Source organism: Bicyclus anynana, chromosome 1 (assembly GCF_947172395.1).
Source record: "Bicyclus anynana chromosome 1, ilBicAnyn1.1, whole genome shotgun sequence".
NCBI lineage: Eukaryota > Metazoa > Arthropoda > Insecta > Lepidoptera > Nymphalidae > Bicyclus > Bicyclus anynana.
In genome coordinates, this window is record NC_069083.1 from 9,458,113 (window position 1) to 9,474,791 (window position 16,679).

The 16,679-nt window shown below is 34.9% G+C and overlaps 1 protein-coding gene across 3 annotated transcripts in view; it reads right to left on the reverse strand.

Annotated features, from left to right (window-relative positions):
- Nucleotides 1-16,679, reverse strand: part of LOC112046897 (band 4.1-like protein 4) — an 84,237-nt gene that overhangs the window by 39,637 nt on the left and 27,921 nt on the right. For all 3 annotated transcript variants that reach the window (XM_024083738.2, XM_052888263.1, XM_052888307.1), the window contains exons 2-4: nt 12,419-12,524; nt 2,788-2,892; nt 2,161-2,282 (exon numbers count right to left, since the gene is read on the reverse strand). In XM_024083738.2, coding sequence (XP_023939506.2) covers nt 2,161-2,282; nt 2,788-2,892; nt 12,419-12,505 — 314 coding nt within the window. In that variant the 5' untranslated portion in view covers nt 12,506-12,524. The remainder of the gene's footprint in view (nt 1-2,160; nt 2,283-2,787; nt 2,893-12,418; nt 12,525-16,679) is intronic.

Genomic DNA, 16,679 nt, shown 5'->3' on the forward strand with positions numbered 1-16,679 from the left:
GGAGTATTTACTTTCCCAATAAATGTAAAGGAATAAAGACATACAATTGTATGGGTACCTACTTTAACAATGTCTGTGACTTTAATAAGGATCTGTAACTTAAAAAATTGGCTCCGTGCCGTCAAAAGGGGAAAATCCTTTGTGATGGAACAGGATTGTGCCCAAGTTTTCCGAGACGTTTCTTTCAGCTAAAGAAGTCTGAGTCTCTTGGGTCAGATAATCTTATCTGACATCATTATACTGCGACACTTTATTAGTATTTCGTTCCCTGTAGATGCAATTAAACAATATTAATTAATTTGCGAGACACGTTTTGTACGTCGTTTATATTTCTTACGCTGTCTGCGCCAGACTGAATATTACGTATGCGAGTCAAAACAAATACCTACTCGTGAATAGTTAGCATGAGAACAATTTTGGGATCTGTAGGTACCTACTAACTGCTGACGCAGCACTCACGGTCCGTATACGTGAGCACAGATGGTTTTTATTGTTATCTTACTGACGTACTTTTCGCGGAAACATATTTTTACATAATTCTATTAGAATATAAGAATAGTTATTTTTTTAGGAACGATATTTTCGGAAACAAAAGGAAATAAAGGAATGGGGTTGGAACAATTTTGTTATCTCAGTTCTCAGTGAGGTGGCGAGGCCATTTTTTTTTCGAAAATTATCCTATTTGCTTTTAAAAGTTATATTTGGGTAGGTACCTAAACTCTACTGCTATCTATCGAAATTTAAAACCTATAGTATTTATATATTACTTATGTATTATAATAGGAGGTGGACCGAGGATATCAAGTGGGTTGCAGGGAACTGCTGGATACTAGCGGCTCGAGACCGTATTGTTTGGAGGTCCATGCAAGAGGCCTATGTCCAGCAGTGGACGTCCATCGGCTGTTAATGATGATGATGATTTCTTATAACTGGGATGTTCTTGGTTTAAGCTCTAGCTTTTTCAAGGGTGATGAAAAAATGTATCACCAAGCGATTTAGCGTTTCGGTACGACACCAATTACCAATTTTTCTTCCTAAATAAGATTATCATTTAAGACTGCATCAGCACTTGCTCGTAACATTAGGCAGAATTGCATTTAACCATTTGCCGAATAAAAAGGTTGTGGTACAAACACAATTTACTACACCAAACTTTATGGGTTGCGAGTTTAACGTACAGGTTTATCCAATAAAACGAAAAACCGCACCACTTATATTTTACAAACAGCATTTCAAACAGCTCTTTGAGGTTACAAAATTTATTATAGCACAAACACGTCTAAGTAAAGATCTATTAATACGAGTCTTAAACGTGCTTTGATGTTTCACAAAGTTTTCAGTGATCACATTTCAGAGTTTATGCGTAATATAAATACAAATTAATAAAGTATTAATTTTCTTCTACATACATTTTTGCGAACAATTTAACTAGAATGTAAAATTTTCAACATTTAACAAACTAGTAGAAATCTTTAATTAATATTAATTGATTATGAAACACGACTAAAACTCACGTGATATAAGGTCGGAGTATGCCCGTCTAGTTTCGAACCCATACGGGGCCCATAGTCATGAGCTGGTTCTTGCAACGTGGCACGATCCAAAGATCATTTCATAATCAAATAAAATGAATAACACTCAGTATAGTTTAAATTCTGAAAAAGCTTTAATTAAGTTAAAATAAAGTATTGAACTTTTTTCACATACATTTTTGCATTAGGTATTTGAGTAAATTGTCGATGAAATTTCCATATTGTGTTATTTCCCATTGAACAAACTAATAGAAAGCTTTTACCTAAATTGTGTTTAAAATGGATTTTTTATGATGTTTTTTTAATTCGAATTATTTTTTAGCTATCGCTTTTGACCTAATTGTCTAACAAAAACTCCTAGCGTATTTAAACATTCGCGAATAATAAAATTATTCAAGAGTACTCGATTAATTTATTCCTACTTTATTCTTTCCTTTAGTTGATCAATATTTACTTTACATGACACTAATTGGCACCGCCTTCAAACCGATCAGAAGGTAGCACATAGGTGCGATGTTATTTTTTGCTTTTTCGTTTATTGGGTAGGTTATTTTTTGTGTTAGAATCGGTTGAATTTTTTTATTATGTATTTTTTAAATTAATATGTTGGTAGTATGAAAATACGCACCTAGTTATCTCTTCCAGTAACTTGCAAGGATCTGAAGCGTAGAACTTGACTCCGAAGTAGAAGGTATGAGAGTCCGAGCCGCGTAGTTGACGCCGCAGACGCTTGCCAGCGTCGAGCCAGTGCTAGAGAAAATTAAACCAAAATGTTATTAACTTAAGGCTCTATTTTAACCCTTACTATAGTCTTGGGTTAAATTTATGAACGAGTGTAAAAAACACGGCGTGTGCGTCAGCGCCTCCCGGTCCTAGGTACCATCCGAAAATACCCCAAAGCATGTTGAGAAGAAAGGACGTTATTCGCTCTCTATAACAAAGGTGAGTATTGGTGTCTGAGCAAGTCCGTGGGTAATAATAAGTAATAGTCTACGACTAATAGTCGCATAACTTTTTAAAGTTTTGTTGACTATCAATTTTACAGTATTTTTTTCAGTACAGTATATTATTAAACTGATTATAGTAAAAAAATATATTTAGGCATAATATGCTCTGACCTACATTGTAAGTAACCACTACAAGGAAACAAACCGCAACACAGCGTTTTGGGATGTTATACATCAGGGCACCATAAATATAAGAATATTCCATTTGCCCCGACCTGTAATAAATCAGGTCCCCTGTCCTCACTTACCGTTTGGTTGTCTTGGTCCACGTACCGGAGACCGAAGTATGCCGTCTCTAGCAGATCGAGATGTCTAAACACCACGTCGAGCAACGCTTGTCCGGTGCTGTTATCCTGGTAACAAGGAACTTATGTTAATTTAATTCGTCGCGTCTAGACTGAACATTTTGTTTTGATATTTTGGATAAATTATGCATAGTCTTTTAATAACAATTAGTTCCATAAACACTCGTTCGCAATGAGAGTTTTTAGATAAGCTTTAGGGATATTAAGGGAAATGGGGATATTTTGTAATTTGTGAATATATTTCATCGGTCTTTTTAATTTCAGACGTGTAAGTTATGGCAAATAGAAGTAGGTACCTACCTAACCTCATTGATGTAGAATAAGGTCTCGCTATGCTAATCTAAACTATCCCTAAAAACTATCTATCTTTAATCTCTCGGTGAGTTGCGCCGTTGAAAATTAGTTAATGAAAATAAAACAAAATGTATTTAGGTAATGTATTTCTTGACTACCTGTGCTAGTACACACAGGTTTTTGAAAATAAAGAAACATATATTAGCTTTATGAGCTTTACATATTTTTTGTGAGTACCTAACTCTCGAAATAAACTTATAAACGGTAAACGGTAGCTGCTTTCTCAAAACTTTGCATTAGAATGTGTACAAACTAAAATAAATCTACTTACAAATGGTATGCTAAAGGAGATCATTCATTTTGGGCCCTTTTTGAAAGTGCCGGCCAACGAAAAAAAATAACACGAATCGTTAGAACTAGTCATTTGGAGTAATAGTTAATATGGCATGAAAGTTGTAGGAGGGCTCTGAACCAAGTTATACAGGTTCGACTATTCGTTATTTCCATACATTTTGTCAATTTTCAAAAGTGCCCGCCAAGAAAAAAAACTGATACGTATCGTTAGAACTATCCATTTGTAGCAATAGTTACTACGTCTCAAATGTTGTAGGACTGCACTGAACCAAGTTATACAGGTTCGATGACTCGTCACTTCTATACATTTTACTGAGTTTTGTAAGTGCCCGCAAACAAAATAAATCATACGTATCGTTATAATTAGCCATTTGCAGCAATAGTTACTATGGCTTAAACATTGTAGTATAGCTTTGGATCGAGTTATACAGTTTCGATGATTCGTCCAATCCATTTATTTCATTGATTTTTTAAAGTACCATTTAACAAAAATATGGTACTTATGGTTAAAACTGCTCATTTGGAGTAATAGTTAGTATGGTACAAATGTTGCAAGATTGTTCTGAACCAAGTTATACAGGTTCGATGTCTCGTCACTTCAATGTATTTGATGGAGTTTTTTAAGTTACAAAGTAAATGCTATTTATCGTTATAACTAGCCATTTTCAGTAATAGTTACTATGGCATAAACGTTGTAGTATAGATCCGAATCAAGTTAAACTGTTTAGATGATTCGTCAAATCCATATATTTTACTGATTTTTTAAAGTACCGTTCACCTAAAATATGGTACCTAACGTTAAAACTAGTCATTAGGAGCAATAGTTGCACACGCTTCAGAAAAATTCTAGTACTGAAATAAGTTATATAACTCTCATTCATTGATTTCCGAAAAAGTTGGAAAACATAAAAGTAATAATAAAATATAGAAATAATGATTCTAAGCATTTGCACTAATTCAACATTATGGTGCAAATGTAACTAAAAATTGTGTTATTGTGCATTGAGAGAAATAAAAACGTTTTATTAAGTTCTTCAAGTAATGGTAATTTCGGTTTACATGCTTGAATAACATAACAAATACACGCACAACGGCGAATTACATGGCTAATTGCAGAAACGGTCCAGAAGGAAGAACATAACAAATAATGATGACACAGCTCTTCCACTATGATGACATTTATTTCAAATTATTAGTTAAGTATTTATCATTATTACCTATTTATTGTTCCCCATTACATTCAGATATCAACAAAAACATAAGTGACGAATCATCGAACGCAAATAAATTGGATCAGAGCAATCATACAATGTTTCTGTCATACCTACCAACTAACTGTATTGCTTAAATCGATAAAATGCATAGAAATTAAGAATGGCTCTGAGCAGGCCTACAACGTTTGTTGTACTATACTATCTATTACTCCCCGTTCCTATTACAACCAGTTCTAATGATACGTACCATTTTAATGGTTAGCACTTAAAAATCAAGAAAATATATGGATATTACAAATAGTCACACCTTTATAACTTAGATCAGAGCATTTATACAACGTGTCTGCCATACTAACTGACAAAGTATGTCTAAATGATCAGTTAAAATGATACCTGTAAGAATTTTATTGGCAGGCACCTTTAAAAATCAATAAAATGTATGGAGATGACATGCCATTTAACCTGTATAACTTGGTTTAGAGCAATCCTACAACATTCTTTTTATACTAACTATTGCCACAAATGACCAGTTAAAACGATACGTATCATTAATATTGTCGGTAGGCACTTACAAAACTCAATAAAATGCATATAAGTGACGAGACATCGAACCTTTATAACTTGGTTCAGACCAAACCTACAGCACTTGTGACATACTAAATATTACTCCAAATGGGCAGTTCTGACGATAAGTGCATATTTTTGTAAAACGGCACTTTAAAAATCAATAAAACATATGGATTTGACGAATCATCGAAACTGCATAATTGGACACAGAGCTATACTAAAATGTTTATGCCATTATAACTTTAACTATTGCTGCAAATGGCTAGTTACAACGATACGTATTATTTATATTGTAGGTGGGCACTTACAAAACTCAAAAAATATGTATAGAAGTGACGAGTCATTGAACCTGTATAACTTGATTCAGAGCAATCTTACAACATTTGTGCCATACTAACTATTGTTCCAAATGAGCAGTTCTAACGATACGTATCAGTTTTTTTTCTTAGCGGGCACTTTTGAAAATTTACAAAATGTATGGAAATAACGAATCGTCGAACCTGTATAACTTCGTTCAGAGCCACCTGACAACTTTTATGCCATATTAACTATTGCTCCAAATAGCTAATTCTAACGAGTCATGCCATTTTTTTTTGTTGGCCGGCACTTTCAAAAAGAGCCCAAAAATGTATGGAGCGTGAATGATCTCCTTTAATTGAACGAAGAATTATTTTACTGCAAGCAACAAAGTAACTAGACGTACTATGTAATAGAAAATGTATAAAGGTACGCATTCAAAGTAATTAAAATATTTTATGCGTGGATACTAAAAAAGCGGTAAGTATGCTGAATTTAAGAGTTACATAGTATTTTAAAACTATGTAGTAGTAACCCCTAGCACACGCATTGCAATTACAGCATTTAACCAAAGGCTTTTCTTTATATTTTTTACCGCAATGCTTACTGCAGTTTCAGTTTTAATGGTAGGTATAGAATTACTGCTAGAACACCTGGAAACCGGGTTTAAGGCCTAAAATCTTACCTATAAATCTAGAAAATAAACTACAAAAAGTTTTAGGTTACGAAGTAAACGCGTACGGAGATATAGGTATCAGTTATTGAGAGTTTTTGTGATTTCTGCAGATATCGTTGCATAGAATGCATTTGAAATAAATCAGAAAGAAGTTTATCTGGGTATCGAAATATAACTACTTATTTAGTGATACCGAACCGATATTTACAGTGCCTTTCAGTCTACAGATCTTTATTAATTAGTCATCATATTATTTAATTTTACTCTGATTAATTAAACATTTTTTTAGATACGATCACTTACTCAGTTCTAAATTATCTGTATCAGTGATACGCTAATATCTATTTATTAATTACACACACAAATAATTTTTATATAAGCATACTCGCAGTATAAGAAGTAGAAAGTCAGACTGAATCAAATTCAAATCGATCCCACGGCACAAACTATCTCCAATTAGCATGTCTCGACCGGGCTTTCAACAATTAGGCTGATTCGCACGCAATAGGACCAGTAAGACCAGTAGTCGATGATGAGGCATTGGCACCGTAATGAGGGATCGCATCCACTCTCACGCTTCTGCGGGAATGCTTAATCGCGTGGGCATTTTGCTTTTAAAATAGTCATCATTTAAGGAAATTGGTGCGTGCGTATTGCCTTCGGGGATTTATTTCTCGTCAGGATTTTATAATGGCGTATGGGCTTTGAAGTCGTGATAGCCCAGTGTATATGACCTCTGCCTCCGATTCCGGAGGGTATGGGTTCGAATCCGGTCCGGGGCATGCACCTCCAACTTTTCAGTTGTGTGCATTTTAAGAAATTAAATATCACGTGTTTCAAATGGTGAAGGAAAACATCGTGAGGAAACCTGCATACCAGAGAATTTTCTCAATTCTCTGCGTGTGTGAAGTCTGCCAATCCACATTGGGCCAGCTTGGTGGACTCTTGGCCTAACCCCTCTCATTCTGAGAGGAGACTCGAGCTCAGCAGTAAGCCGAATATGGGTTGATGATGATGATGATGATCATGGACTTTAATTTATACAGTAGGACAGTGTAAGATTAAGATGGATCGCTGTGTTTTTAAAGATTTCACCTTAATAATACCTAAAGTTTTGATTTGTATTCGGCAAATAAACAAATAAAATGATTTTATAACGATGGACAAACACTAATTATTATTTGTAGTACAAGGCTATACAGGTTCACCTGATGATAAGTGATTATCGACGTCGCTGGACATTTACTAAATTAGACTGCTAATACCTTGCCAAATTTTTAAGGATTTGCTTATTTTAAATATTGATTCCCTTGAATATTAAGTATTATTTTACTTACGAATTAGCTGAAATTGGGAATGGAGATAGTTTATAACCTGGATAGATATTAATATAATAACACATAGGCTACTTTTTAGTCAAGAAAAGTTAAGTTACGTTTTCACATACTTATTTTTCATGAATAACACCGCGGGGCGCAGCTAGTAATGAAATAAATATAATATGTCATCATGTTAACGTCAACTGTAGGTAATTAATTATTATTATAATCAATCGTTCCCTGCACAAACCATTGTCAACTAGTAAAACATATTAAATAACGAAAACTCATTACTGTTAATCCAACGCAATCATGGTGATTTAGGAAAACTAATTGCAATTTGGCGGCAATTCACGTACGTATTAATATTTTATACTATCACCGCAACTATTTACATTAGCATTTCGAAATCATCAACATCTAAACGCTGAATGTGTTTGCATTAACGAAAACATTTATAGCTACGAGTAGAGTTCGCTGTGGAGTGTGGGTATTTTGTGGGAAAATCGCGAAACAGTTCGCCGAGTTGAATAATAAATGATTTAATAACAGTGCCCGTTTGCTCCCAGCAGAGTGTGTTCAGCTCAAAAAATAACAAATGATTTGAAAGGCTGACAGCAATCGCAGTAGGTACGCAAGTGTACACGCAACGCGCCGCCGGGCATCCTCCCGTCTGCATCCACGGCAAACGGCTCACCGATGCCAGTATTTAATTTTCAATCTTTTTGTGCCTTATTGCACGTTAATTAAGCCCTTGGGGCTGGAGTTCATTATTTTTAGTGTGACTACGCGCGTTCAACTAAAAATAAATAGTACTTACCCACCTTATTTATAAGTTGAGTTAGCTACGCCGCTTCGCATAATTAATCTTTATGAATGGGCTTAATGCTTCTATTTGATATTAGCAATAATGGAGCTAGAGCTTTTTGTTCTAACTTAATTACGAGTACATTTAAATCTTAAACGTTAACTTTGAAAACCTTTCCTTGAGAACTCCACAAAAGACAATGGACACTTTGCCGTCAAAAACGTTTAAAAGTTTCATTGTTTGAATACCCCTGTTCAAAGTGCAAATAGCAGGCAACAAGGAAGAAAGAGATGATTGAGCACAAGGTGCATCAGTTTTGTGGCACTTGAACAAATAGTTCCTGCAATGATCTAACGATTCTTCTTAAATAAGTTACTGGAAAATTCTTCTTTTGTAATTAGGGATTAGTAGGTATGTGTCTGACTTTTCTTTTTCTTAATATTTAAGTAGATATTGCTGTACAAAATAAATATACATTCGTACAAACTTTATTAAGATTAAAATAACAAAGCGAAGTTTAAACATTGTTAAACGATAAAATGAGCGAACTTTGAAAAAAGACAAAACAATCTATACAAATATTATAAAGCTGAAAAGTTTGTTTGTTTGCTTAAACGTGCTAATCTCAGGAACTTCTGGTGTGATTTGAAAAATTCTTTCAGTGTTAGAGAGCTCATTTAACAAGGAAGGTTATTATCAATGTATTCATACGAAAACGAAAACCACGCGGGCATCAGCTACTAAGAAAATAAAATAATCATTAATGATTTGTGATACAGTAAAAGGACAGACACAAAAGTTCATTCGTTATACTTTACAGGTTATATAGTATTATTAAACAGCACAGAACATTATAATTTCAATAAATAATTTCATAAATTCAGCACCACTCTGAAATTCTGTTAAAAGCTGATGCATTGCCGAATATTTATTATGTTGTCGGTTATCGTGAAATAATATAATTTCACTCGATAAAAGCCCCATAAATAACGAATCAAAAATCTCACAAATGATGGACCACTCAAATAAATTGGTTCGCAAACATTGATAAGGTTGGTTTAATCACGCAATTTGTTATTCGCAGTAATTCCCGCTCTCAGGCGTAGAATGGTATAGTCGGAACAAATAAATCTTTATATATTAGTAATAGTCCGGGATCTGGGGAGCATTTTTACAATTGATTGCACACCACACTAGATTACAAAAAAATTGTAATTTTTTTAAGGGCAATTACATACGTTTTTATAATAAACTACCACATGAAATCACGGGAATATCTCTCAAAAAGTTCAAAGTGTTTTTTAAACGCAAGCTTTTAGGAAAGTCTTATTATAGTGTTATTGATTATATAAATGATAAAAAACTTGGTGTTAAAGTGTATTGTACGTCTGTGTGCTTAGTTTTAAAAAAGTTTGTAAAATGGTGGTAAACAATAAAAATAAACCTTGGCTGAGTTTGTTTTGAGCTCTTCTGGGACCACGGTGTTTTGGAACCATTGTAACTTTAATTTTAAGTTTTCGACTACTATTACCACAATTAGATTAAATTAAATTATGACATAATCCTGACCTTTTAAAAGTGCTTGTAAATGAAGCCTAATTTAAATAAATGAATTTTTGAATTTTGAAAAATTTTTGATTATTGAGTTAATTTTCCGAGTTAATAGTCTCAACTGTCATTCTTCTCAACTTTTATATTTATGAAAAATCTTGATTGTGGTAGCTGTAGTGGTAGGAACAAGATAGGTAACGTAACACGTAATTTGTAGGACATTGTGGCTGTTAAGATATATAACTTCACTAGTAGACGCAGCGCGGTTTCACCCGCGTGGTTTCCGTTTCCGAAGGAATACGGGGATAAAATATAGCCTATAGCCTTCCTAGATAAATGGGCTATCTAACATTTAAAGATTTTTTTTAAATCAGACCAGTAGTTCCTGAGATTAGCGAGTTCAAACAAACAAACTCTTCAGCTTTATAATATTAGTATAGATTAACTTAGCAATAGTAACAATTTTTGGTGAATTCCTTATAACTTGATAGTAATCACTTGTACAAATACTCCCCGGATCCAGGACTATAATGTGGAAGGAGAAAAGTTGTCACCGAATCCGTTTGAGACAAATGTCCCTTTGTAGATGGGGAAACTGTAAGGAAAGGACGGCGATTTATCTAAAATAACCATACAATTTAGCGACAACGTCGAACTGTCGTCGCTCCCACTTTGCGCAAATTGAACGATTCTGGTTCCATATATCTAACGAATTTGCTTGACGAGCAAGTTTATCTTCTTAAGTCAAACAAAAGTATATCTCCAAGTTTTAGGTTTGTTTACGGTTATATGACTTATGGAAGTGGAGTTGAATAATATCAGAAGCGCTTGAGGCTTCTATACTAGACTTTGCGAGTTTGGAGAATTCAAGATTAAACATAGAATTTATTATACACAAAGTAAGGATCGGCACCGTGAATAATGATAATTTATTGCAGGTTTTATATTATCAAAATTGATGTTACAATTTTTTTTAATACCTATATACTTGTGTCTTTATTGATCTATAATTTAATTTTAACTGCCATTGGTATTGAGGCTAGGTTGTTAAACTACAAATGATGTTCAGGGTTCGACTCCCGTGACATCATCATGGTGTACGTCCGTGAAAAGCTTTCCTGTTTTAAACACTTTTTTGAGATGCTAATTATCTCTCCTGTCTGATTAACATAACAGTTATTGGGATTCATGTATCAAGTACTCAAAAATTCAGTCGGGAGGTCATTATTATAGCCATCATATTTTTTGTTCGTAGGTGAGTACTTGTATACGCTATTCTTGTACCAGGTGAGTGTATTGCTGCTGTCGTGCTGTTAGTAAATTTTATTATAATATTCGCTAAATGGCGACCTCCACGACGTTAGTCCCAGTTTTGGGCACCGGGTCAAAAATGTTATTGGCACTATACTAATTTTATGATAAAGCTATTGTTATCAATGCTTGTCTTCATTTCGTGTCCTACACAATAAAGCGTACAATGCGATTGGAAGACGCGGCATGCGTAGCGCGAGCTAAAGGCGAAGTCCTACAGCAACGACCCGCCGCAAGTAACCCGCGAACCACTCTCACATTCACCACGCGGCGACAATGCCAGCCAAATAGAATTTAATATTCATAGAGTCGACGTACGATTCAGTGAATTCATCGCCCGCACCTTGGACCCGAGCCCCGCATATAAAAGACCTTCCTCGAGCCCCTGGGTGTACTTCAAATAATTCGTCTCGGAATGGCTGCACTTCAAAAGTGCGGGAATGGAAACGGAGAAAAAATCCACGCGTTGTTTCATCATAGTACCTACCTACCTACGGCGAAATTGAAAATACCGTCAGAGTCCGTCGGGACGACCGGGCAGGCTCGACTTCGGAATAAGCTTTCCATTTTCTGATATAAAACGTATTAAACAATTTATCGGAATGTGATATAACCAGTTAGCTTTGTTTATTTTTATTTCCAGCACCTTCCGGCAGTATTTTTAATTGATTTATTATTTTTTAATGAAATATAAGTGAATAAAGTGAGTCAGGTGTTTAATTTTGTCGCAGATTTATTTGAGCACTGACTATCTTTATCTTAATATTTAAATGCGAAAGGTCACATCACGATATCTCGAAAATCGCTTGACATAAACTAAGTTGAAATTTGGCAGGGAGGTAGTTCATAGGTAGTAGACGTCCACTAAGAACAGATTTTGCGAGAGGGCCGGATGAAGGAGGTTTGAGGTCGGACGAAGTCAAGGGCGTCCGCTAGCTAATATTATAAAACGGAAAGTTTGTTTGTTAGAACGCGCTCTTTGAAAGCTTAGTTTAGTAAAACATTTTTTTTGTATAGATAGCCAGACTCATGGGAAGTTACATAGGCTTTAAAAGGGGAGGAGGTAAGGGAAACTTTTTATGAAAGTCAGTTCTGTCTTCGTATGCTAGTTAACGATATTTTTTTGTGTCTTCAGTGTATTCTGTGAAATTTTCTTTATTACTTTCAATATAGAGGTTTGTACCTGTATCTCATGCAGAAGTTCTCTCTCATCGAGCAGAACCACGCGACAGGCTAGAGTGCGCGGCGTCGGGCACAGACAGTCCATCATTTTGCCGCTTTCTTGACTCCTGCAAACAAAAACCAAATGTTACTATAATTATAAATGTTTAGGTATTAAAAAGAATTAAGTTAAGGTAGTTTTACATTCAACTTTAAATTTCTTCAGCTGTCGGTCCCTGTCAATAACATTAACATAATATGATTCTGATTCTAGCCTGGCACAGCAGTAGGCCATTAAAGATAGGCTGATAATGATGACGATGGCCCATTGGTCTGTGATCAGGTACTCCAAGGCTAGATTGATTACCTCCGTGGCGCAGTGGATTTGCAAGACGGAGATCCTGGGTTTGATCCTCGGCTGGGGTATTGAGGTTTTCGTTCTCTAAGTCTGGCTGATAAGAGTCTTCAGCCAAGAGATTTAGCGTTCCAGTACGATGTCGTATAGAAACCAAGAGGGGTGTGGATTTTCATCCTACCCCTTACAAGTTAGCCTGCTTCCATCTTAGATTGCATCATCATTTTCCATTAGGTGAGATTGTAGTCAAGGGCTAAAATGTAAAGAATAAAAAAACCTTGGCTTAACTGAATCTCCTCATTCCTCTAAAAACAACTATTATGTACAACTATCGGCTACTTGAGTAATGTTGTTACCCATTTAGGATCAAATCTTTAAAATAAATAAATCTATTATGATTAAAACCTCGTTTATTATGTTACGCCCCTTCCAAATTGGAGTGTGTGTATTTCTCATAAAATACATCCAAATTCCAGGTATTTCAAAACATAGACGCAACATCGGTATTCTCCTCATAAAGGCAGAAGTTGTTTGAGGGCAATTACAGAGTTATTTGCAGCCAGACTCAATAGTAGAATCACCAAAGGGTTAGTCGTAACCAAATATATCCTCGTTAAAAGTTAGTCCGGCCCGAGCGAGTTCTACGTTCTGTTTTAACAATTTTATTTTAATTAGTAATCAGTGCTGCCATCAGCCGAATTATGAACTTTCCTAATATTTTCAAAGGTTTGAAATCAAATGTACCCTCATATTTAAAGACCATTATTCTATAGGTATATATTACACATTTTCAGAATCCAATGCTATGATTTTACAGTCCAAAACTAAGAGACAATCTTTCTATTATCTATTGTACCTAGTATACAAATATTCAAACTGTAGAATGCAGTCATAGACAAAGAGTCTATATGCAGTCCATACCAAAGAGATAATAGAATACAAATATGGCTGCCGGATTGTCAAATACTGTTTGTGTCAGCGTATAAAAGACGGACACCGAATGAGTCAGTCATAGTAAACCAGCGGGCAAAACATTACCTCTAAATATTATATAATTTAAGTTAGGGTGTTTTAAGCTTTACACGACTACCCTACATAACATACATAAAGGTACTCTGGTGAGGTTTCACTCTCAATTTGACTCAGTTAAAAAAATCATTTAGCATTTTTTTAGTTTCATAACTTTAATTTTTACACTTAGGATTTTTACCCTAAAGGGAGGTTTAATTTTTGAGCCCAAGCGAAGTGAACCCCACACAAAACAACAGATATAAACTTAAAAGTCACTAAAAACTCTACTGTCAAATAAATAAAAAGTGAGCACTTTTGAAACTCTTCTTAAACTCTATTAGAGCTCTTTTGATGGATCATTAAAACGGAACTATAATTAATTTATTCTTAATTTTTAATTTGATTGAATTTGAATTTATTATTTTTAATTTTTAATTTGTTTGATTTTGAATTTATTATTTTTAATTTATTTTGTTTGCTTAATATTCATTTTGTAATTTAAGATTTATTGTCGTAATTATTATTCCTGATTGTTTGAGAAACGAATTGGGAAACTGTAATGTTTCTCTGGGCACATGTCATGTATATAAATAAATAAATAAATAAATAAAAGCAATGCAGGTTTGTTGAATTTTTCATTATTTCATTTTATTACTGTTTAGTTCTAAACAAAAAGAAAATAGCACAGCAAAAGTCTTCACCCATGCTGTGTAAACATTATGTAAAACTTATTAAGTTATTGAATTATGTTGATCCTTTTTCACAAATAACATCATGAAAACGACTCTAGTTTCACACCTTTCAACATTTAGTGCATTTTATTTAGTGCATCAATTACTCCAAAAATCATTTTTAAAAATGCAACGTCCCTTTTGAAATTAGATTTGGTGGTATTTGTGCGCGCTACCGTCATGTAGCGAGATATTGACGGACGTTGATTGTTCGGTTCGAATTTTTATTCCGAAGTTCAAATCAACTTTTTCTCTTAATTAATGCTTACACACGAGACTTTTGGGATTGCAATTTTATTTGAACCGATTTCTTTCTAATAGTAATTACGCTTGCTAGTTTTTGGAATTCAGGATGTGATTAAAGTAAGTTAAAATATGTCCTTTTACATATAGGCATTTAATGGTGAATATAATGTTGGCAAAGTTAATTCGTTAACAATTGAAAACACTAAAAACTAAAGCAGATTTTATATGCTTAACATAATTGAATTTGGTTATTCTTAGCGCAATGATTTACGAATTATTTTGCTAAGACTGTAACCGCCGACGAACCAAAGTCACTGACATATCTCAGCGAGTCGCAAAGCTGAAGTGGCAATGGGTAGGCCACGTAGTTTTTAAGAGCCAATGGAAGTTGGGGTCCCAAGGTGCTGAAATGGCGACCCCGCACCGGAGAGCGCAGTGTTGGTTGACCCCCATACGTGGACCGAGGATATCAAGCGGGTTGCAGGGAGCCGCTGAGTGCTGGCGGCTCGAAACCGTTGTGCTTGGAGATCCATGCAAGAGGCCTATGTCCAGCAGTGGATGTCTATCGGCTAAGATAAGGTAAGGTATACATTATAAACTATCTAGATTAATACTCTAATTAACCATAGCAGCATTTTACGTTAGCAGCACACAAATATTCATTTACCACCATAGTATTTAATGTGGTAAGCTATTTATGGTGGTAAATTGTGTTTCACTTGAAATATAAAAATGTTTATTTTTTATCACGCAGAACAAACGACAAAGATGGGAACACGAACAATTAGCTCAAACGATCACAATAGAGATTAGTCTCGCGCCTACCCCGCCATGCGTGGAAAACATTTCCCCTCACTATTGTCTAATCGGAAAACAAAAACTTTGCTACTCTACGCCGCTTTTGAAGCTTATCGAACATATCTACTCGTACAACAATTTCTATACAGTTTCGGAATATTGATTTTTTTAAATGTCTGCTTTTGAATTTTCCACTATATTTTGGACCGAGAGCTAGCCAGGCATTTTAGTAAATAATATACTTTATACTTGGACGATTGAGGGTTGAAGGTTGACCCTTGAAACCTGCTACATTCCAGAGACACCCAGTCAAAACTCCACTGCCTACCATACTTACAACAGCTTTTGCTTTAGTGTTTTATATATTTTGTGGACCTATATAATATGCTGCCGACCGAAATTTCTTTATTTTCGGCTATGGTCAATCTCATTGTGAGATTAGCCAACTCAGGAGATATTACAATTATCAGGAGATATTAATTGTGCACAAGTGTGTTCTCAAGCACAGGTGCACTCTTTTTTCCCTTACCCTCAAAGTCCGATGGGACGGCAGACCGACACCACCGATGAAAGATCAGGCACAGGACCGACGACTTTAAGTGTTCTCCGATGAACCAACCCAACCAACCTAATTAATCCAATCAACCAAATTAAGAATTTTCTTGTAAGAAAAATCCCAATAAGTTATTTTTTTTGTTGGCCTGACTCAGGATTTGAAACCTGCAGCTATTGTCCGTAACTGAACCAGCTAATCAAGGGATAACTGATGCAGTTACTTACCTATAGGTATAGTAAGACCAAAGCCTCATGAACTTTCAGCCTTCCTAAATCGAGGTATGTCTGGCAATCGCAAGCTCTCAGTCTACGAGTATTTTGTTAACCAAATAGGTGCTAGAACAATACACTAGTCTTAAATAGGTACAACATATAAGGTTGTATGGAACACATATTAACGTTCGCAGCCGTATATTTATAACTAAAAGATGGGATAAAAATAAATAATTTATATATTAGTACAACAAAAAGTATTTATTTCCCAAAGAAACCAGCATAACGATCAAGTAATCCATACGATCCCGACACAGATTAGTCTTCCTTCCACGCGTGTATGAAACATTTACCCGTCAGTGCCTGATCGAGGA